Genomic DNA, 22,480 nt, shown 5'->3' with positions numbered 1-22,480 from the left:
ATATGTAACCACTACTGTAGACTGGGAAAATGTCCACAACGATTCATGCTCCTTATATCCACGCCCTTTGCAGGTGACTTTGCAGGTCTCTTCTGAGAAGTGGAGACTTTCCTCTACACTTTGATTCTGAGCTGGTCTGGAATGAGGCAGGCGTGTGAGGTTGTATTACTTCCTAGCTTCCGACTCGAGACCTTGTGTGCCTCTGCTCACACTCTCAGACTCCTACGGCCTCCAAGAGTAAGTGCAGACTAGCCTCCTGGTAGATGAGAGGCCACATGCAGCAGAGCTGGTCAGCGGCTCCATCTCAGCCAAGATCAAAGACACGTGAAAGAAATCTATGAGCTCAGCAAAGCCAGGCATCCTCAGACCTCCCAGCTAACCCCCCTGCTCACGGCAGTAGGCACATAACCGAGGCCACCTTAAAGCAGGGGGGCCCCACACTGACTCCATGACTTATAAATGTGCGTCATTTTCAAGAAACAAAACTTCGGGGCGCCTGTGTGGCTCAGCGGTGTGGGCATCTGCCTTTGGCTTGGGTCATGATCCCGGGGTCCTGGGATCAAGTCCCACATGGGGCTCCCTGCTCATCGGGGTGTCTGCTTCACCCTCTCCCTCTGCTGATCCTCTTGTTTGTGCTGTCAATTAAATAAATAAAATCTTTGGAAAAATAAATAAACAAACCTTTAAAAAGTGACACATGCTCTTTTACATGAAATGCCTCGAGACAGAGCTATCTCAATTCTCTCCATTTCCAAACTTAGATTTTCTACTCTTTTCCTGCTAGGATGTGGGGATTCATTCATTCAATCATTCAGTTGTTTGTTTGTTTGTTTACTTCTGTGTGTGTGTGTGTGTGTGTGTGTGTGTTAGGGTAAAGCACTTAGATAGTTTTGATGGGGACACATGGTGCAGAGCATGAGAAAAATACAGATTTGGGCCACCTGGCTGGCTCAGTCAGTGAAGGACCCGACTCTGGTTTTGGCTCAGGTCATGATCTCATGGGTCATGGGATAGAGCCCTGCATCGGGCTCTCACGCGGAGTCTGCCTCAGGTTTTCTCCCTCTGCCCCTGCCCCACCTGTATGTGTGTGCACACACATGCTCCTTTTTCTAAAATAAATAAATCTTTTTTATATAAAAAGAAAATAAAATACAGATTGGAGGCACCTGGCTGGTTCTGTTGATAGAGCTTGCGACCCTTGACCTCGGGGTTGTGGGTTCCAACGCCATGGTGGACATAGAGACTACTTAGAAATTTTGAAAATCTTAAAAAAAAAGGGGCACCTGGGTGGCTCATTCGGTTGGGTGTCTGCCTTCGGCTCGGGTCATGATCTCAGGGTCCTAGGATCAATCCCTGCGTCGGGATCCCTGACCAGTGGGGAGTCTGCTTCTCTCTGCCCCTCTCCCTGCTTGAGCTTGCTCCCTCTCTAATAAATAAATAAAATCTTAAAAAAAAAAAGTTTAAAAAAAAGATTTTGTTTATTTATTTGACAGAGAGAGACATAGTGGGAGAGGGAACAGAAGCAGGGGGAGTGGGGAGCCTGATGTGGGGCTTGATCCTAGGACCATGGGATCATGACCTGAGCTGAAGGCAGATGTTTAACGACTGAGCCATCCAGGTGCCCTTAAAAAAAAAAACCTTAAAAAAAAAAAATCTGATTTAAAGTCTAGTTTGGAAAGAAAGGAAGGAAGCCTGACCAAAGAAGCTACCCACGAAATTTGAATTCAGACGACATGGGATCAATTGACAGCCGTGTGACCTTTGGATAGTTACTTAATCTTTCTGAGTTTTAGCTTCCTTATCTCACAAACAGGAATAAAACCTGGCTCTCAGCATGGTGGGGAGGGTCTAAAAAATTGGCAAAGGACCGTGCTCATGGGTCAGAATCACTTTCCACCTCCTGACTCTGCTTGTCCGTATCTCAGGAGGGCACTGAGCACTACCTTCAAGTTAGGATCACCCCAAGTAGGAAGGAATCTTCCTGAATCTAGGAGGTGGCCTTGCTTTCAACAACCTCTCACATACAAATCAGCCCACACAGGAAACAGGGTCCTCCCAGCATCCTGTGCTGGACTTCTGCACATTGAGAGAGAAAGGCGTGCAAAGAGCACCCCCGCACATCAAGTCTGTTGTGATGTGGTGAGCTCCCCGTGCCCACAGAGCTACAAGTCATCTGGGTGACCCTTGTGGGGTTCACAGTCTTGCCTGGGAGACTCAGCTGCAAGGAAGGCCTCTGACCTGGGACCCGCTGTCCTGAGGTTTGGCTCCAGGAATGGCCCACGTGGGAAGCCAGGCCTGCCTCAGTCTGAGAGCAGGAAACAAGAGCAGGGGATGGATATGATGGAGGAAAGAAGCTGGGAATACCCCTCATGTCTTCTGCTTCTCTGAGGAACTTCAGCTGCAACCAGAACATGCATGAACCAGAGTACACTGACCAGTTTGGGCTCCTGGCAACGAGCGTGCTTGCTGGTCAGAACCTATCGTGGCGCCGGTCCCACCAGCGCTTACTGAAGCTCACGTCACCTCACGCTGCATTCAGTCCCAGGCCATAGTGAGGGGAACCAGCCTGAAGGGAGAGAGCAGTGAGCCCCGCTGCAGGCCCCAGCTAGCTCAGGTTTTGCACTGCCACCCTCCCCATGCCTCAGTTTCTCCTTGTCACCAGGGTATTCCTTAAAAGGGTGGTTGGGGAAGCCAGATTCTCCAGGCAGCTTAAGTCCCTAGCAGGAAGCTGCGGTCATTCAAGCCCACATCCTGGAGGCTGATGGCCTTACGAGATCACGCCCCCTTCAGACACAGCTCAGACAGGACTAGCTTGACCGGAGTTAAGACTCTATGGGCAGGGGCACCTGGGTGGCTCAGTGGGTTAAGCCTCTGCCTTCAGCTCAAGTCATGATCTCAGGGTCCTGGGATCAAGCCCCACATCGGGTTCTCTGCTCAGCAGGGAGCTTGCTTCCTCCTCCTCTCTCTCTCTGCCTGTCTCTCTGCCTACCTGTGATCTCTCTCTCTGTCAAATAAATAAATAAAGCCTTAAAAAAAAAAAAAAAAAGACCCCATGGGCACATCAAGTCTTCCTGCAGGGCACGTGCTTGATGGAGCTCCGTGGAGCAGAGCGACATCCAGAAATCTGTCCTCATGTCTGGGTTGACAACACTAACAGCGGGAGGGGAAGTGGGGGGGTGCTGGTACAGACACAGTCCGTGGGGGATTAGGGACGGGACGGAGACCAAAACGGGATGAGTAGGCAGACAAAGGGAGAGAGGGAGGTAGAAGGGCTAAAGTTGGAGGGAACATCGGTGAGTCGAAGGGCAGAAGCTAGAAATGAGAACACACTGAGATACCTTCAGAGATGAAAAGAACACACAGGCGGCACCTGGCTGGCTCAGTTGGAGCGTGCAACTCTTGATCCTGGGGTTGTGAGTTCGAGCCCCATGTTGGGTGTAGAGATTACAGAAAAAAAAAAAAAAACCAAACTTTAAAAAATACTAAAATAAAACCTATCTTCCTATTTGTGCCATCAAGCTGTAGGTTGTGAAGGCAGGAAGTGGGGTTAAGTCCTCTTTGCTCTTCTGCTGCTTGGCGTCATGCCCATGGCAACGCTAGGCACTCCGTGAACAAATCAATCAGGTATTTAAGCCAGATTTTTCAGACAGAAGGGCAGAGAGAGAGAAGAGTGTGGCTCTGAACTTCAGAGTCAAACACATGCTTTCACATCCCCGTTCTGCCATTTCCCAACGGCGTGACTTTGAGCAAGACTTCCCCTTGCCGAGTTTTCCACGTGACGCTGAGGCAAGGAGTAAAGGTCTGCAAGGCTTGTGGCAGGCAGTCTGTGTAAGTTCCTGACACTAATGCCTGCTGTTACGGTCACAGTCGTTGCAGACAAGGGACACAGGGACTGCAGTGAATGTACGGCCCTGGGACACCTGGGTGGTTCGGTCAGTTAGGCATCTGACTCTTGGTTTCGCTCAGGTCATGATCTTAGGGTCGTGAGATGGAGCCCTGCAATGGGCTCCATGGCAGGGAGACAACTCTAGATTCTCTCTCCTTCTGTCCTTGCCTCTTCCCCACTCACACATGCGAGATTTCTCTAACAACAAAAAAAGCAGGGCACAGTAGCCTCTGATTAATGACCTCATCTGTAACTTTGTAACTTTCCATCCTAACTCTAGGTCCAGTCAAGTGAGCTGCTCTGGCTGATGGGACAAAGGTATAAATTTGATGCAAGCGAAGGTATGGAAAACACTGCTCCTTTCTGGGGCATCTGGGTGGCTTAGTCAGTTGAATGCCTGCCTTGGGCTTGAGTCATGATCCTGGGGTGCTGGGATTGAGCCCAGCATAGGGCTCCCTACTCAGCGGGGAGCCTACTTATCCTTCTCCCTCTGCCTGCCATACTCCCTGCTTGTGTGCGCTCTCTCTCTGTCAAATAAATAAGTAAATAAAATCTTGGGGGAAAAAAAAGACAGCTTCTTTCTGAGGCCTTTCTTGGACCTCTGCCATTGCAGGGTAGCCTGCTGGCAGGATGCAGGAGTCATGCAGAGGACAGCCAAGGTGTCCCAGTTGAGGCCATTATACATCAGCCAACCCCCAACTCTTACAGATGCACGAGGAAGCCCAGGGAAGGTCAGCCAGGTCGAACCAGGTCAGCAAGACCAGCCAATGGTTGCTATTTGAAGCCACTAAATTGAGAGTGACTTGTTTCACAGCAATACTAGCTTTTACAGGGGCCACGGTTGTCCCCGTCCTCTAAAACTGAAAGGTAATCAAGAGAGGAAGTCATGGTCTGCCAGGTTTTATTTGTAGAATCTGGTGAACTTGAACCAGAGGAAGCTGTGAAAAGTGCTTTGGGGAGCCACAGGGAAGGGATGAAAGAAGTAGGTCCCTTCACCAGACCCTGAGTGAGCCCTTCACGTGAAGAGCGGGAGACACCTAGGGCGGGAGGTGGCCGTGGGGCCAGTCCAGGCAGGGCTGCCCCTGGGAGAGCGAGGCTGGAGGGGGACAGCTTGCCTTAGCCTGGTGCCCTGCGGGTCTCAGACCCGGGGGTCATACACCCGCCCCATGAACACAGGGAACCTGTGCCGCTGGTCCCAGAGCAGGAAGACGAAGGGCTGCTGTACTTCGAAGACCAGCAAGTTACGGGCCACAGAAATCACCGAGGCCGCGGCCGCCTCCACCCCAGACTCCGTGAGCTCCAGCGTGGTCTGGTGCTGCATTGCAGAAACCTGAAGATCCATGTCCTCGGTCAGCCCGCACAGGTTGAGGTCGTAAAGAAAGTCAAAGAAATCTAGATCATAACCAAGACAAAAACAAAGAGTCAAAGAGCAGCAGGAGGGGTGCCTGCCTGGCTCAGTCGGTGGAGCCTGTGACTCTTGATCTCAGGGTTGTGAGTTCGAGCCCCATGCTGGGTATAGAGATTACTTTAAAAGAAAAAGGAAAAGACAGACCAACATGAAAGCCTCAGCTACTGGAGACATCTGTTCTAAATTTTTGGAATTAAGTCCCAAGTCCCAGTGTTCTCTTTGTCCTCCTCCCCTGCTTGTCACGTTATATATTGTGCCTTCTGGTAAGAGTTCATGGGATCCTCTATCAGTGGGCCCATTTTTATTCGACTACCACCTTCTCCGACGAGGTGAGAGGCCTTGCCCCACCCGCCAAAGAACCCTGAGAAATGATGTCCTTGTTTCCAAGGGCCCCAGAAGTGAGGTCATATATCAGAAAGAGGTCATGTTTTATCAAATGAGGTCATATACAAGGATGTAACGTCATATACTAGGAAACCACTTCACCCTTCAGAGAGTCAATTTCTATCACAGAAAATAAAATGCTACATCTGGACATGAGGTCAAGATCAGGAAGTGAGGCCAAAGGTTAGGTAACAGAGTGTTTCCTCCTCCAAACTCAGAAGGGTCCAGACTGTATCATCCAGACAACTTCTGGCGTAGCCCACGAGGTGGTTGAGTGTTATGAATGGTCCTGGGGAAGGAGTGTCTATGACTCATCCTGGTCACCTGTCCCAGTGTCTTTGTCACAAAGAACCACGGTAGAAACAGTCGAGCTGGAGACCTGGGCTGGTGTTCTTGCTCGCTTCTAACCAGCCCAAGGGACCTTGGGTAAGTCAGGTAAGTTTCAAGTCTCACTTTCCTCAACGATCCAATGGGATAACAGCACCTTCCCCTGTAACTCACGGGACTGAGGCGTGACCTGACATTACGGGTGTATACAATACTCTAGAGAGAGCTAAACCACGCTTTAAGAACAGCCCCACCCCACCCCACCCAACAGCCGAGGAGCAATCCTGAGCTGCCAGGGCTCACTCAGTTTCTCCATGATGGTCAGCATGTCCTGGTTGCTCTTCACTTTGATGCGGGGCAGCGTCAGGAGGGTGGGCTGGAACTTGCTCATCTCCAGCTTCTTCATGATGGCCTTGAAGACAGTGGGGTTGAGAGACTTCTCCAGGTCTTCAAGATGGTGTTTTATGCTCTGAGGCATCAGGATCACCAAGCTCAGGTTGTGGGAGAGCTGCAGCTGCCCCACCTGGAGAACAAGAGACACACCTTATCCGTCTTCTCCTGGATCCCACCCCCTAAGTCCCAAGGCTTATCTTCTGTCCGCTGCCACCATTCATGCTATCGCAACAAGCCACAGCTGGACCTGGGCTCCCTAGCTTTATGACAAAATGAGGAAGGCAGCTGGGTGGACAGTGCTGGTCTAATCCCATGCACATGAGATACGGAGGAAGGAGTATGGCCTTCTGATCACACAGGCTGAGGATGGCACCCTGACTCTACTTCTGACTAGCTAGGTAACACAGGCAAGTGATTGACTCTATCTGAACCCTGTTCCTTCCCCTTCCAGTGTATTGTGCATAAAGTGTGTAACAGGCAGGGGCACCTGGGTAGCTCAGTCGGTTGAGCGTCTGCTTTCGGCTCAGGTCGTGATCCCAGGGTCCTGGGATCAAGCCCCACATTGGGATGCCTGCTCAGTAGGGAGCCTGTTCCTCCTTCTCCCTCTGCCCTTCTCACAACTTATGTGCCTGCTCTCTTTCTCTCTCTCAAGTAAATAAATAAAATCTTTTTTTAAAAAAAGATTTTATTTTTAAGTAATCTCTACACCCAATGTGGAGTTTCGAACCTACAATGCCAAGATCAAGAGTCGCATGGTCTACCAACCAAGCTCTCCAGGGGCCCTGGGGCTTTTAAAGACCTTTTTTTAAAAGATTTTATTTATTGGGCGCCTGGGTGGCTCAGTGGGTTAAGCCACTGCCTTCGGCTCAGGTCATGATCTCAGGGTCCTGGGATCGAGTCCCGCATCGGGCTCTCTGCTCCGCAGGGAGCCTGCTTCCTCCTCTCTCTCTCTTTGCCTGCTTGTGATCTCTCTCTGTCAAATAAATAAAATAAAATCTTTAAAAAAAAAAAAAGATTTTATTTATTTATTTGACAGACAGAGATCACAAGTAGGCAGAGAGGCAGGCAGAGAGAGAGGGAGAAGCAGGCTCCCCGCCAAGCAGAGAGCCCGATGTGGAGCTCGATCCCAGAACCCCAGGACCATGACCCGAGCTGAAGGCAGGCTTTAACCCACTGAGCCACCCAGAGGCCTCCTTTTAAAGACTTTTGATGGCTCTTTACAGCCTACAAGATTAAGTATAAATGTCTTAGTGTAGCATTCGTGATTGTGGACAAGCCAATTCTAGCCTACCTTTCAAGCTTGCCATTAAAAGGACTTCCAATTGGTGGTCAGACAAAAGTATGACACAGGTATAGGACCCATGGGTCTAATATATACGGGTTCTCAGTTTGCCCCAGTGGACACTTGACAATGTCTAGAAACTTTCTGGTTGTCACAACTGGAAGAGAGGGGACTCACAGGGCTGCTGTTATCTAGTGGACAGAAGATAGGGATGAGGGGCCCCTGGGTGGCTGCGTGGGTTAAGCCTCTGCCTTTTGCTCAGGTCATGATCTCAGGGTCCTGGGATCAAGCCCCGCATCGGGCTCTCTGCTCGGCGGGGAGCCTGCTTCCCCCTCTCTCTCTGCCTGCCTCTCTGCCTACTTGTGATCCCTCTCTCTGTCAAATAAATAAATAAAATCTTAAAAAAAGAAAAAGAAAAAGAAAACAAGGATGATGCTAAATCCTGCACGATGCCCAGCAATCGTCCTCCTAACAAAGAATAATCTGATCCAAAATGTCAACAGTGCCAACAGGTCCTGTGCACTGACCTTGAATCTCCGACCAAAAGGTTACCATGTTGTGGTCTTGACTTTTCCATCCGGTAACCTGACCATACCAGAGTTGGTAAGTCTAACCTCCTTGGTTGGGTAAATGCTCTTAAGTCCCAGAAAGATTCAGAATTAAGTATGGGTATGAGAAAGTAAACCAACTCCATAGTATTTTTTTTTTTTTTTAATTCCCTTTTTGAGAGAGAGTGAGCTTGAGAGCATGAGCAGGGGGAGGGGCAGAGGGAGAGGGAGAAGCACACTCCCCACTGAGCAGGGAGCTCTATCCGGGGCTCCATCCCAGGACCCTGCGATCATGACCTGAGCCGAAAAGGCAGATGTGTAACTGACTGAGCCCCCCAGATGTCCCCCAACTCCATGGCATGAACATCAGGGTACACTGAGGATAATCTGTGTGTCTGTTATTCAAATAGTGCTTATAATTTTTTAAGAAAAATCAGACATACTAGTTTTATGCTTTGAAGCGAAAAGGTATAGGATAATTAAATGGAAGAAGGATATTGAGATGCTGGTGGACAGCTTATCTACCCTTCGAATTTAATTTTTATTTCGCAGTGGCCTTTGAGGCTGGGAAGATATGGCCAAGCAGGGCTGTCATTCAGCTCTGATGGGTAGCTGACATGCTTCAAAAGAAAATCAAGTACATTAAACTTACTCATGCCATTCTGGTTCTGTTAGTTAGGAGTGGTCAACTACCAGATAGGCATAGATGGGTGGGCGGAAAGGTGCGTGAACGATTCAGAACGGTCAGAGGTAACCTTTTCTCTGAAGCCTTCCTGGGCACCCCTAAGTGGGTTGTACCCTTCACCACCGTCCAGTGACGTCATTCATTTATTCAGCAAACCTATAATGAGTACTTATTACATGTGGTATTGTTCTAGGAAACAAGGCAGGTGAGGTTTCTGTTCCTCGGGGAGAGAGAATATCTCAGGGAGACAAACAATACTGTAATAAAATAAGCACATAAACAACCTAATTTCCGATAAAGAGAAGTACCATGAATATAATCAAACAGGGCAATGTTTCAGAGTGAGGCAGGGGCCACTTTAAGAAACAGGAAGTTCTCGGGGCGCCTGGGTGGCTCAGTGGGTTAAGCCTCTGCCTTTTGGCTCAGGTCATGATCCAGGGTCCTGGGATCGAGCCCCACATCGGGCTCTCTGCTCATCAGGGAGCCTGCTTCCCCCCACTCCCCTCTCCCTGCCTCTTTGCCTACTTGTGATCTCCCTCTCTGTGTCAAATAAATAAATAAAATCTTAAAAAAAAAAAAAAAAAGAAAAAGTAGGAAGTTCTCGCCATAGAGGTGACCTTTGATGTGACACTCAGGAGTGCAGAAGGAAAAAGTTACGTGACAATATGAGTGAGAAAGGGTCCAGGCGGAGGGAAAAGTTAGGGAAATCTCCCTCCCAAGGTGGACCAAGCCTGGCACTAAATCACTGGGTATTCTCCCAATGTTTTCTATCTCCTAAATCTGTGTCTTGCTGTCCTAACAAGGCAGAAGTATCTAGATATATCTAGAAATAACTAAAATCTTCTGCGATCCACAGTCAATCTTCCCTCCCTCCCCATCCGTTGAAATTTTACTGCTCCATTTCTGCGAAGGAACGTAAGTCATTTACCAAGTGCACACGCGTCTACACCTACCACATACATGCACACACGTCTACACCTTCCCAGATGCGGGTACACCCACGCATGCATGCGTTACAGGGGCACACATACACACAGGACTTGCCAAGCCGCCAGGGGCTCCTGGTGGGTTGACGGGAAAGAGATACAGATGAACGGACTCACTTCTGGCCGTTCGACGCGGTAGAGATGAAGAAACTTTAGAATCCTGCTCTCCAGCCTAAAATAAACAATGCCTGCCTCGGCCAAGCTAGAGAGGGGAGAAGCACAAAAGACAGGGTAGAAATACAGATGGAAGGAGTAGAAATGGTGAATTCGTAAGGGTGTTATACCCCAAAGCGATGGGGCCGTAGCAGGAAAGACATCAGGACCCGCCAGAGGCTCTGAGACAAGAGTGGGAAGGGCTGAGAACATACCCTGGCCTTCAAGGTCGGGTCATTGAAATGGGCCACGGGGTATTTCTTGCTGTTCATCATCGACGCTTTTATCACAGAGGATTTGAGGTAAAAGGGCTCCATCGAGGTTCTTTTTGGATCAAATGTTGTCTTCCACTTGGCTAGAGGGAAGGAGAGAGAGGGTCGCTCTAATGCAGGTGAGAAAGGATGGAGACGATGGAAAAGCCCCATTAGAAGGGGGTGGGCCGGGCTCAGTGGGATCCAGGTGTAGAATTTGGGATTGGGTGGGCTCTGAAGCCAGGAGAGAAAGGACACGGGATGGAAAGACTACTGGGTCCAGGGCTCCCTTACCACTCAGGTAGACGGCATTGAGGAGGACAAGGCGGGTGTCAGAGGGCAGACTTTCCAGCAGCCGTGTGATCTTGTGGTTGGTCTTCTCTGCCACCCAGGCATTGATGAGTTCCGTGTTGATATCACTGTCATTTCCCAGGACTCTGGGGCTGCTGCCATACAGGCTCTGAGAGGCATTCACAAAGCCGTCCCGTAGGACCAGGTCTGGGGGAAGGGAGCAGGTGGAGAGAGGGAAGCATGAGTCCCCTAGACATTGTCTCCCGTCTAAGAGGATGGGAGGGAACGTGTTTCCTAGTGCTTTCAGCTCCCTGCAACGAGCATAGCAGGTTGGAGCCAGGGTCCAGCCCACTCCTCTTACAGATACGGCAACTGAGGCCCCGAGAAAGCAAGCCCTGGACCCCTCCTAGGCCTTGGCTGTCTCTCCTAGCAGTGCACCTGTGGCTTGGCGAAATAACTCAGATACTAACTTCCGTCTGCCAGTGTTTTCCCTTGTTTCTTCCCTTAATTCAGCAGGGAACCCACTCTGCTTCCTGGCCTCAGTGGAAGCTCATGGCAAGACTTTCTGGCTTTTGTTCTCCAAAGGTCAAGTCCACTAAAGAAAACAGTGTTTGAAAGAAATTTTTCCTGGACTGCACAGATAATATCGAATGCAGTTGTAGTCTCTAGCAATCTAGCAAGACAGAGGATTAAGTTGATTTCTAGCAAGTAAGTAAACACAGTGTTTCTTGATCACCTCCGACACAGCTTTTTTCCCATCTCTAAAAGAGGGTATTTTTTTTCTTTTTTTTTTTTAATTTTTCATTTTTTATAAACATATAATATATTTTTATCCCCAGGGGTACAGGTCTGTGAATCGCCAGGTTTACACACTTCACAGCACTCACCATAGCACATGCCCTCCCCAATGTCCATAACCCCACCCCCACTCTCCCAACCCCCCTCTCCCCAGCAACCCTCAGTTTGTTTTGTGCGATTAAGAGTCACTTATGGTTTGTCTCCCTCCCAATCCCATCTTGTTTCATTTAGTCTTCTCCTACCCCCTTAACCCCCCATGTTGCATTTCCACTTAAGAGGGTATTTTTTTTTTTTAAGAAAACCAGGCTGGTGGGTTTTTTGTTCCTCCCCCTCCTCCTCCTCCTCCTCCTTCTCCTTCCTCCCTATATTTTCTGGTTTGCTTTTTGTTTGTTTTTTAAGATTTTATTTATTTATTTGTCAGAAAGAGAGAAAGCACAAGCAGGTGGAGAAGCAGGCAGAGGGAGAAGCAGTTTCCCTGCTGAGCAGAGAGCCCTATGTGGGGCTCCATCCCAGGACCCTGGGATCATGACCTGAGCCAAAGGCAGCCGCCTAACTGACTGAGCGACTCAGCCGTCCCTGTCTTCTGTTTTCTACAATGAATGATATTGATTTTATAGTTGAAAAAAAAACCAGAAAATTTTTTTTTCCTTTTAAGGGGCGGGGGGCAGGGACACCTGGGTGGCTCAGTTGGTTTCATGTCTTCCTTTTGCTCAGGTCATGATCCCAGGGTCCTGAGATGGAGCCCCACATCCAGCTCCCTGCTCAGCAGGGAGCCTGCTTCTCCATCTGCCTGCCGCTCCCCCTGCTTATGCTCTCTGACAAATAAAATCTTTTAAAAATAAATAAATAAAATAAAGAGGGAGCAGACGAGACCTTTAGCTTTCAAACCTTTTTAAGGAGCAGAACTGTCCTGAGTCATGTCTGAAACCCACAGTTAAAAGGGCTCTGGTCGAGGCTGGGTGAGGGCTCAGAGCCCACCTGGCTCTATCTGCTTCCCACAGGAAGTGGTACCCCCACACCCACTCGGCCTCCCTGATGCCCCTCAGCTCCCATCATGACTCCTGAAGCTGCTCAGCAGAACCCCAGGGCTCTGGGGAAGAAAATTTGAAAATACCTGTATCAGATCATTTTGGAAGCTTGTTAATCTTATCATATCTTAATAATGTAATATATGTAAATGAACAGAAATTCAAAGAACACAAAAGTACAAAAACTAGGAGCCTCAAGATTCCTCTAAGCCAGGTTAACAAAACACTGTTTATCTTGAGCTCTCTGGTTCTACTGATGAATGAAAGCAGAAGGACATTCTTAGTATAACAAGCGCTGATGAATGGAAAGGACTTGCCCAAGGTCTGGGCCATCCTGCTCTCCCTGAGACAAAGGACGTTCCTGCTGAGGCCCTTACCTGTTCTGCAGTCCATCCTTGATGTCCTAGCTCTAACATGCCCTCTGTCCTCTTTCCCCTCTTTCTGAGGCATCGGGTCCTCCTCAGAGTCCTCCCAAAGTCCTGCTGGGCAGCCGCTGGCCTTTTCCGGGGTGCTCACCTGGGCTGTGGAAGATCTGAGAGACTGCGGTGAAGCCTTTGGATGTGAAAGCCTTCAGGGCCTGGTGGACACAGGAAAAGTCCTCGGGGTAGGAGAGGAGGCTCTCCAGGTTTCTCTTGGTGCTGTTCCCAGCCCCTGCAACAAAGGGCAGAAATGAGGAAAAATTGCGGGGCGGGGGGTGGGGGAGAGCGGCGGGAGGGTTTGGAGGACTGGACGTGACACCGGTCATTAGGACAAGGATTGAGGAACCAGGCTGGCAAGGGTCAGGGGAGTGGGGTTATTTCCTGCTGGGGAGGGGATCACCAATCATCAGAGCGGGGACGACTATTTCTGAAGACAATCCAGAGGTCAGAATGAAAGCGGTGGGGGAACGATGATGAATCATCCCGGTTAGGCTTTTCCAGGACTTTGAATCCTCTCTGTTTTCTACCCAATTTCAACCCCAAACTTCTACCCAATTTCATCCCAGAAAGCCTAGTCCAATCACTGCCTGTTTCACAGGATGGTTGAGTTGGTTTGGGTTTATACAGGTTTACGCTGCGGGCAGGGACACTAGCTCACTGTTAAGGGGAGAAATCAGAGGATCACAAAAGAGCATGGAGAGTCAATACCCCTTGAGTCATTCATTTTCAAGTATCTATTGTGCCCATTTCCCCTGTGGTAACAGACACAACTCGTGGAGCACTCGGTTCCAGGCATCACAAGTGATCCTCCGCTATGAGCTCACTGTATCTTCACACAATACTTCCCTTTCACGGAAGGGTAATTACTCTCCCTATTTACAGATGAGGAAACTGAGGTTTAAGAGCGTCAGTGATCTGCTCTACTCAGGATCCCAGAGTTAAGTGGAGAAGGGAGACAAGATTCGAGCCATACATTCTAGGCAATAAAGAAATCTGTCCAAGTCAATCCACAGCAACGTGCCTCCCAGGGGACACCTCGCAGTTTTGGGGGTTCCTAACTGGAGAGTGTAGGTAGAGCTTTATCCCATGGGAACATCTCTCAGGAAGACAGGGGATTAACATTTTTTGAACTCCCTCTAAGCCAGGCACTAAACGCTCTTCCTTCTTTCTTTCTTTTTTCCTTCCTTCCTTTCTTTCTTCTTTTTTTTTTTTTAAATTTTTTATTTTTTATAAACATATATTTTTATCCCCAGGGGTACAGGTCTGTGAATCGCCAGGTTTACACACTTCACTTCACAGCACTCCCTTTCTTTCTTCTTAAGCATTTTATTTATTTATTGTGAGAGAGATCACAAGTAGGCAGAGAGGCAGGTGGGGGTCGGGGGATTGGGAAGTAGGCTCCCTGGTGAGCAGAGAGCCTGATGTGGGGCTCGATCAGAGGACCCTGAGATCATGATCTGAGCCGAAGGTAGAGGTTTAAACCACTAAGCCACCCAGGCACGCCTAGTTTCTTTTTTGAAGTATAACCACCTCCATTTCACACCTGAGGATTCAGGCTCAGAGAAGTTAAGTAACCTGCCAAGGTCACACAGCCAGTAGGCAGCATTAGTAGGACTTTACTCTCTTGTCTATTGCTTATGGTTTCATCTTCCTTGCTGCCGTACCCTGACACACGGCTGAGGACTGGGACCCTGTTTTATATGTTCCTGCGTAGTCCATGGGGTTTTGTAAGCAAGAGAGCCTGTTCAATCACTGTTAAGTGAAGGAATAAATGAATGCTCACCTCCCCCACCCAAAGTCGCCCAGGTTTGTGGCCTTCCCCCCAAGGCATGGCTTTGTAGGCACCTGGGTTGGGGGCCCTCATGGGAGGGTCCAACATACAACCGGGAGAGAACTTAGGTTCTTACCAAGCAGGACCTGGGTGAGGAGGCTGGCAATGCTGAACGGAGAAAAGGCCATGTTGGTCTCTGCCTTCTTCGTCGCTGAGAAGGCATGGTAGAGCTTCACAGAGAAGTCTATCAAAGCCTCCCTCAACTCAGACTCTGCCCAAGGAGTCTCCAAGTCAGAGCAGGAAGTGACAGGCTCTGGGCAGAGGGGCACAGTAGTGGGCTGGATGGGTTGAACAGTGGACTGGATGAAGGGCTCAGTGGTGGCTGTAAGAGTGGTATTGGCTGTTACGATGGTTGAGTTGGTTGGCGACAAGGTGGAAGAGCCTACGGCGTGTTCGGTGGGTGGATTCTTGGTGATCTCTCCCTCCAAGATCTGTCCTTCGCTTTCCTCTCGCCAGCTCTCTGCCGTGGAGTTGGGGCTAGTAACATTCGGATTTAAGGAGGCTCTAACCTGTGATTCAAGAAACTGAGTTTCATTTTTCCTACCATGAAGCACAGTCAAAAACTCTCAAAGCACTCAAACTCAAAGCAGGAAGGGAACGTAGGGATGTGGAAAAAGTCCTGTACCAGAGACTGATTCCTGGGAAAGCCTGGTGGGTAAGGGACCTGCCCTGAAGCTGCCACCCACTAGTTCCTCTGGAGAAGGGGCAATGCAGGAGCCAATGCGTGTTGAGGCAGCGGTAAGGGGTGGGCAGGGACTCTGTTATCACTGAGGAATTGCTGCCATAAGAGCAGCTGTTTCCCAGACTTCGGAGCTGAGAGCCCATTGCCATTTATTTGTGTTCTTGCAATGTCTTTAAGTGTCTGCCTATCTTGGCTCACCTGCCAGGTCAGTAGAGAGATTTGAGCTTCTGACCTCTGCATGAGAACAGTGGTTTTTCCAACTGTGGGTGGCAAGCCATTATAGGAAACCATCGGCATTCTGGAAGGAAGGAAGGAAGGAAAGAAGAAAGGAAGGAAGGGAAGGAAGGAAGGGTGAGTCAGAAGGGGATGGGAGTAAGGAAGGAGGAAGAAACAGTATAGACCAGTGGCTCTCAATCAGAGACAATTTTAATCCCTGGAGAATTTTGGCAATGCCTGGAGGCATTTTTGGTTATCACAGGAAAGGGAAGGGAATTGGGGGTAGGGCATAGATGTTAATGGCATTTAGTGGGGAGAAACCGGGGTAGGGCAAAACATCCTACAATGCACAGGATAGCCCCTCATAATGAATTTTCCACCCCGCAAATGTCATGGTTTCTGGGTTGAGAAAACACGTATTATCCCATTTCACTAATAAAAGAAACCAATGCTGAGATAGTAACGAGCTCAGGGTTACCCAGAAGCTGCTTGTCTGACTGTGATTCTAGATCCCTCACTAACCACGGTAACACCTACAGATTCTCTAAGGGCACTCCCCACGCCAACTTCCACACACTACCCTCAACATTAGCCAAAGCAAGAGTCCACCTTCCTCCTGACTCCCAAGCCCTGGGACCTCTCACTGGGATCCTCCCCCAACCCTCCACGCAGACCCAGGAGTCAGCTGCCTTTCCTGGCGTTTTGACAGGTGCAGCCCAGGAAGGACTTAGGTCTCGGCAGCCAGGGCCAGGCCGCACAGCTCAGCTGCAACCCCTTGCTCTTGGATCACAGAATGCTGTCCATCTCTTGGCTCTCTCTGACCCTTCCGCCTTATTCTCCAGTACAGGTAAGGTTTATAAACCAGTACAGGTAGGTTCGAAGAAGCGACTTGCTCAAGGCCACCCTAACTGCTGGGCAGCGGGCCGGGATTAGAACCCGGCTCTTGCCTCGCTCTCTCTGAACCCCGGTGCAAGGACCACACTTGCTGATCCCAAGAGGCGCTCTCCTCATTCTCCGGGCCCACAACGGTTAATCCTCAGCCCCCTTCAAAGGGGCCACTCACCCCAGTCAGCAGCAACAGCAGCAGGAGGGTCAGCGTGGTCAGCCTGGAGGCCATCTGGGCGGCGGCGTCAGCCCGGACCTGCGGAACCAGCCGGCAACGTTGTCAGCGCCGAGCCCTGGGGTCCTGGGGGCCTCCACTTCACTCCCCGGTCTCCAGCCACCACCCTGGGCCCGCCCCCATTCCATTCCGGGACTTAGCCCCCAAGCGCGAATTCCCTCCTCCTCCCCCTCCCCCGCCCACCTTCTCCCAGGCTCCTCCCCCTATTTTGTTTTCCCCGAACTGCTTCCCTTTCCCGGCACCCGCTGGCCCTTCCTTCCCCCTCCCAAGCCCGGGTCTCCATCCATCTGTTCCACCCCGAGAGTCCCGCTTCAGTCTAACAATGACGACCAGAGGCAGCGGGGACAGGGGAGGTCCAGAGGGGGCTGGGCACCACAGCTCGGGCGGGAGCGGGGGCGTCCAGGGAAGAGGGGCACGTGGGGGCGGAGGGTAGGACAGAAGTCTTCGGTGGAAGCAAGACTAAAGAAACTTCAGAGATAGAACGGGGGGCAGGAAACTCGGGAAAGGAGGAGATGAGGACACCCCGCTGCCAAAGCCCCCACCCCCACCGTATCGCCAAACCTGCTCCAAACTCCCGGTGGCTGGACAGCTTCAGCGCCGACTGCGCGGACAGTCCCACAGGGTCAAGGAGGTGGGGTGTGCGGTGGGGTCGGTCTTGGCTATTGGCTGGCCCGGGACACTGCCCGGTTACAAATTAAGGATGATTGATCGCTGATGTGAATTCCCGTAAATGAGGATGGGCCGGACCCTTCCGTCGGGCCTTTGTGGGCCGCGCCTGAATTCAGCCCGAGCCCCTCGGCAGGAAGCCGGGGGTGGGGAAGCTTAGGTAGAACTTCTCAGCTCGAAGGAACCGAAGCTCCTCTTCGGTCGTCATGGGTTCTGATAAAAACTGCGGAGACCCAAAATCTGCTCTGTAGGGGACAAGCAGCCGGCTTTTCGGGAATTGCTCTGCTCAGCTAATCCTCAAAGTGACCCTTTGGAAACAGGTCCCATTGCGCCCATTTGATAGTTTAAAAACCTGGGCCTTAAAGCAGTTAAACGTCTGCTGGGTGATCACCCTCCCTTGGAAAACAGCCCGGACTGGGACCTAAATGGCCTGGAGTCCTAACCTCCACCCCCCTCTCCCCTGCGCTGTGTGGGTGTTCTGTTTCTCCTGTTGGAGACTCCCAGCCAGTAAGTTACCCCTTTGTGAAGCAGACAGCGTCTGAGACACCCAGCCCAGAAAGCTTTCCCCTTCATGTGAAAAGCCCGCAGCTGGGGCAGATGCAGTGGGTGTGGGGGGACGGGGCTGCGAGCCAGCAGACCTAGCTCTGAGGCCTGGCTAGACCCTCATTTGTTTCCCCCTTAGCACCTAACTCTCTTCACAGGGTTGCCAGATAAAATACAGAAGCCCAGTTAAATTTGAATTTCAGATCAACAACAACAAAAATTCTTTGGAAGGATGTCCCATGCAATACTGGGACATAGGTTAAAATCTTTTCTCTCATTTAGCTGAAATTCGCAATGAACTGGGCATTCTGCATCTTATCTACTAAATCTGGCAATCTTACCTCCTCTGCAAAGCAAGGAAGTGTCTGATGATATAATATAATAATATAGCTCTAGAGTCCTATGATCATCTCACTGCTGGGCCTGTCCTGTTTGGAACAGTCAGGAAAGTTAGCTTCAGAACCGCTGTTTGATGGGCCTGACCAAGGACAGAGGATAGAAAAGGTGTGTGTCTCCTTGGGGATCATTGGAAAGGATCCACAGAAACTCTGCACCAGCTTTACCAGTGCTCCATTCCCTGTGCCGACTTGGGAACCTTCTGAGCCATGGGGAAGTTCCTTCGGCATAGAGACACACACAGTGCCACTTCCCCAACCCCAGGCCTAAGCTGGGGGCCTGGAAGGCTCACTAAGCTTGTGGATTCTGGGAACTGGGCCAGCCCAACAAAAAGAAAGTGGTGGAAAGCAACGTCCTTCCTCCTTAATAATTCTCATGACAACTATGAAATGGGTGCTAATAATAATCTCCTCTTGAATTTAAAAAAGAGAGAGACTCATAGGCATTAATTGGTCCTCCCAACATCACCTAGCAAGTAAGTGAAGAGCCGGGCTGTGGGTCAAGTGGGTCTGAGCCACCAGTCCTGTATGAACCCCTGTAAATGACTGACCTGAAGCAGGCATCAGAGTGAACGTCCTCTGGCCAGCTGTAGGAGTGTGGCGGTCTGTGGACCCATCCCATGGTGGACAAGACCCAATGGAGAGGTTTCCCTGGCCTTTGGGGTGGTCTCTTTCCTCCATCTTACTGAAGATGGCCACTCTGGACATTTAGAGGGTGTCTCTGCTTTTTGGAGACTCTCCTGGCTGAGGAAGCTGGTACTGAGGCCAGGGACATCAGCATTTTCCCCCAACGTGAATGGCCTCAGGTTGACACAATCACGAGGTTTGCAGAATTTCTCACTAGTATGGGTGTTCCGAAAGTCAGTCAGCGTGGGGTTGTGAATTAAGTCCTTCCCTCAACCCTGGAGGCAGGTCTAGGGTTTCTCTGCCTTGAGAACCTTCCCTGATGGTGGGGACCTCTTCCCCCTGTAGGACATGTACATGGCTTCTGCCGCTGTGGGCTTCCTGGAGGAGGTCCAAGTTCTCATTGAAGCTCCTTCTGCCCTGAGAGCATTTTGTTAGGCTTTGAGTGTTTTTCGTCAGGCGGTTCCTCAGATAGTAAAAGTACAAATTACTGTGGGTGGACTCTTTTTTTTTTTTTTTTTAAACATTTTTTTAAGATTTTATTTATTTATTTGTCAGAGAGAGAGGGAGAGAGAGTGAGCATAGGCGGACAGAATGGCAGGCAGAGGCAGAGGGAGAAGCAGGCTCCCTGCCGAGCAAGGAGCCCGATGTGGGACTCGATCCCAGGACACTGGGATCATGACCTGAGCCGAAGGCAGCTGCTTAACCAACTGAGCCACATTTATTTGACAGACAGAGATCACAAGCAGACAGAGAGGCAGGCAGAGAGAGGGAGAGGAGGAAGCAGGCTCCCTGCAGAGCAGAGAGCCCGATGTGGGACTCGATCCTAGGACCCTGAGATCAAGACCTGAGCCGAAGGCAGCGGCTTAACCCACTGAGCCACCCAGGCGCCCTGTGGGTGGACTCTTTCTTAAAAACTATACACCTGTAGTTCCTCCTCTGAAGAAAAGTGATCCAAAACTTGGAAATAGGGCAGAAGAATCAGGGTCATCTTATTCTCAGATCATGGGGAACTGTTCCAGTGACTGTTTTCTTAGTTCCCGCATAGACAGTAAACGAATAGGCCGGGCATGAGGGCTTCAGCCTCTCTTCAGAACCCTGCTGAGAAATACCACTGGAGGGGAAGAAGAGTCGCTCTGACTTCTTATTTACTTCTTATTTACTGTGATTGTCTGTAACGTCAGATGCTGACCTGCCCAAACGGATAAGACACACAAGTTTTCTGTCTGCTATTAATGAAGGTAAAATAGAAACATGTGGAAGAGACAATAATGATAACCCCAAAGGTTGGGGTCTTTTTGCATTATAAGGCAGTAGCCAGTTCTGCTGCTAACTTAGCCATGTTCTTCCAGAATTCTCTTTCTCACTGAGTGCACGCGCACCCACACACACAGATTTTTGCATCCTTCTTCGTTTTTTGTGTTTTTTTTTTTTAAGATTTTATTTATTTATTTGACAGACAGAGATCACAAGTAGGCAGAGAGGCAGGCAGAGAGAGAAGAGGAAGCAGGCCTCCCGCTGAGCAGAGAGCCCGATGAGGGGCTCCATCCCAGGACCCTGGGATCATGACCTGAGCTGAAGGCAGAGGCTTTAACCCGCTGAGCCACCCAGGCGCCCCAAGTACCATGGGCTTTGTTCCATGTCATTACTGGCAGCTGTATCTATTCTCCCGAATAGCTGCCTGGGACTTCACTGTACGGATGTATCACACACTATTTTTGGATCTTATGCTGCAGGACAAATGGGTTGATTCCCAAACCCCCTGACTGCATGTTGGTTCCAGAAAGCACTCTCTTGCCTGCGCACCTTTACACTTGTTATCACTCAGCAGCTTAACCAGTAGTCTGACTGCTACATTTCTGTCTCTAACCTTTGACTCCAGCTCTCTGTTGCCACCTCTTGGGATAGAAGACCAAGGTTTGGATGATTGGCTCAGCTGTCAGTTTGGTCCTCTTCCGACTGTGATTTCTCATTTTGACCTGCTGCTTCTGTTTCCACGCACTGCCCCAGGGCCTCCCCTGTCCCCGGGATGCCAAGTGGACTTACCCATCCCTCATTCAGCTGTGTCTGACAGGGAACAGGGAGCCAACATCCTAATCCTGCTTCAGTAGGGCATGGAGCCCATATGGTCACTTACCCAGTTAGGAAGTGTTCTGGGAAGTGGGGAGCCTGGGTGGCTCAGTCAATTAAGCATCTGACTTTGGCTCAGATCATGATCTTGGGGTCCTGGGACTCCACTCAGTGGGGAGTCTGCTTCTCCCTCTTCCCCTGCCCCTCCCCCCACTCATGCATGTGCACATACATTCCCTCTCTCAAATACATAAATAAAAACTTAAAAAAAAAAAAAGGCAATGAAAACTGTTCTGGGGGACCTGGCTGCCTCTGTCAGTAGTCATGCAATTCTTGATCTGAAGGTTGCAAGTTCAAGTCCCATGTTGGGCATAAAGCTCACTTAAAAATAAATAGATAGAGGGGTAAGTAGATAGACAGATATGTAGGTAGATAGATTCAAAACTGTTCTTTGGGGGCACCTGGGTGGCTCAGTGGGTTAAAGCCTCTGCCTTCGGCTCAGGTCGTGATCCCAGGGTCCTGGGATCAAGCCCCGCATCAGGCTCTCTGCTCAGCAGGGAGCCTGCTTCCTCCTCTCTCTCTCCCTGCCTGCCTCTCTGCCTACTTGTAATCTCTGTCTGTCAAATAAATAAAAAAAATCTTAAAAAAAAAATCCTGCTGTTCTGCTTATTAACTATCCAAGGGAACTTCTGGGAGGAGTCAGAGTTCCAAATCTGACATGGGGTTTGTGCTGTCTCTCCCGCAGGGTCACTCTGGGGATGAAGTTAAGATAGGTTTGAGAAGCACCTAAAAGTTGTTTGAAAATGACAGTGCTTGTGGTTAGAGTCTTACTAGCAGCTTTTGAAGGGTGATGACTGATTTCTCCTAACGTTCCAGAAAAAGCATCTTTTTTCTTTTGCATTAGAATGGTCATAAACTCGTTGTTCATAGATGGAATTCTACCTAAAGGGTGGGTTTGTTTATTGAACAGAGCATTCCTGTAGGCCCCAGACTTTTGTTTTCGTCCCCAGTTAGATGCTAAGAATCTGACAGGGCTGCCTCTAGTCTTTGCGTTTGTAAGGTTAGAAACAAAACATAGTGACATATAATTTATAATGAAAATTATATAAGACAAATATATAATTTAACAAAAGATTATAAAGTTTGCATCCACTGCTCACTATCCAGTTCAAGAAATAGAAATGTGGCTGGTAGGCCAGAAGCATCCTGTTCCCCTCTTAATCACACCTCTATTCCCTACACAAAGCTGTGACCCAAATGAGACGGTCACCAGTTCTTTACTTCTCTTTATTTTATTTTATTTTTAATGGTTTTTTTTTTGTTTTTGTTTTAAGTAGGATCCATGCCCAGCATAGAGCCCAACATGGGGGTTGAACTCTCAACCCCAAGATCAAGAGTCACACGCTCCACCAACTGAGCCAGCCAGATGCCCCTCATTTTGATTTTCTTGATTACTAATAAGATTAAGTACTTTTTCAGGCTCATTGTCCATTT

General features: G+C 49.7%; 1 protein-coding gene across 2 annotated transcripts; it reads right to left on the bottom strand.

Moving 5' to 3' along the window:
* Positions 1-4,770: 4,770 nt before the first annotated feature.
* SERPING1 (serpin family G member 1) lies at positions 4,771-17,354 on the bottom strand. Of its 2 annotated transcripts, XM_044259340.1 has the most exons (8): positions 17,250-17,354; positions 16,632-16,709; positions 14,747-15,179; positions 12,937-13,071; positions 10,598-10,801; positions 10,268-10,407; positions 6,309-6,528; positions 4,771-5,278 (listed from the first exon to the last, which is right to left on the bottom strand). In XM_044259340.1, the coding sequence occupies exons 2-8, from the start codon at positions 16,683-16,685 to the stop codon at positions 5,025-5,027; spliced, it is 1,440 nt and encodes a 479-aa protein (XP_044115275.1). In that variant the 5' UTR covers positions 16,686-16,709; positions 17,250-17,354; the 3' UTR covers positions 4,771-5,024. The 2 variants fall into 2 exon arrangements, with proteins under 2 accessions (XP_044115275.1, XP_044115277.1); XM_044259342.1 differs by lacking the exon at positions 17,250-17,354 and having other exon boundaries at positions 16,632-16,854.
* Positions 17,355-22,480: the final 5,126 nt, after the last annotated feature.

Source organism: Neovison vison, chromosome 7 (assembly GCF_020171115.1).
Source record: "Neovison vison isolate M4711 chromosome 7, ASM_NN_V1, whole genome shotgun sequence".
Taxonomy (NCBI): Eukaryota; Metazoa; Chordata; class Mammalia; order Carnivora; family Mustelidae; genus Neogale; species Neogale vison.
This window is presented reverse-complemented; position numbering and strand designations above follow the sequence as displayed.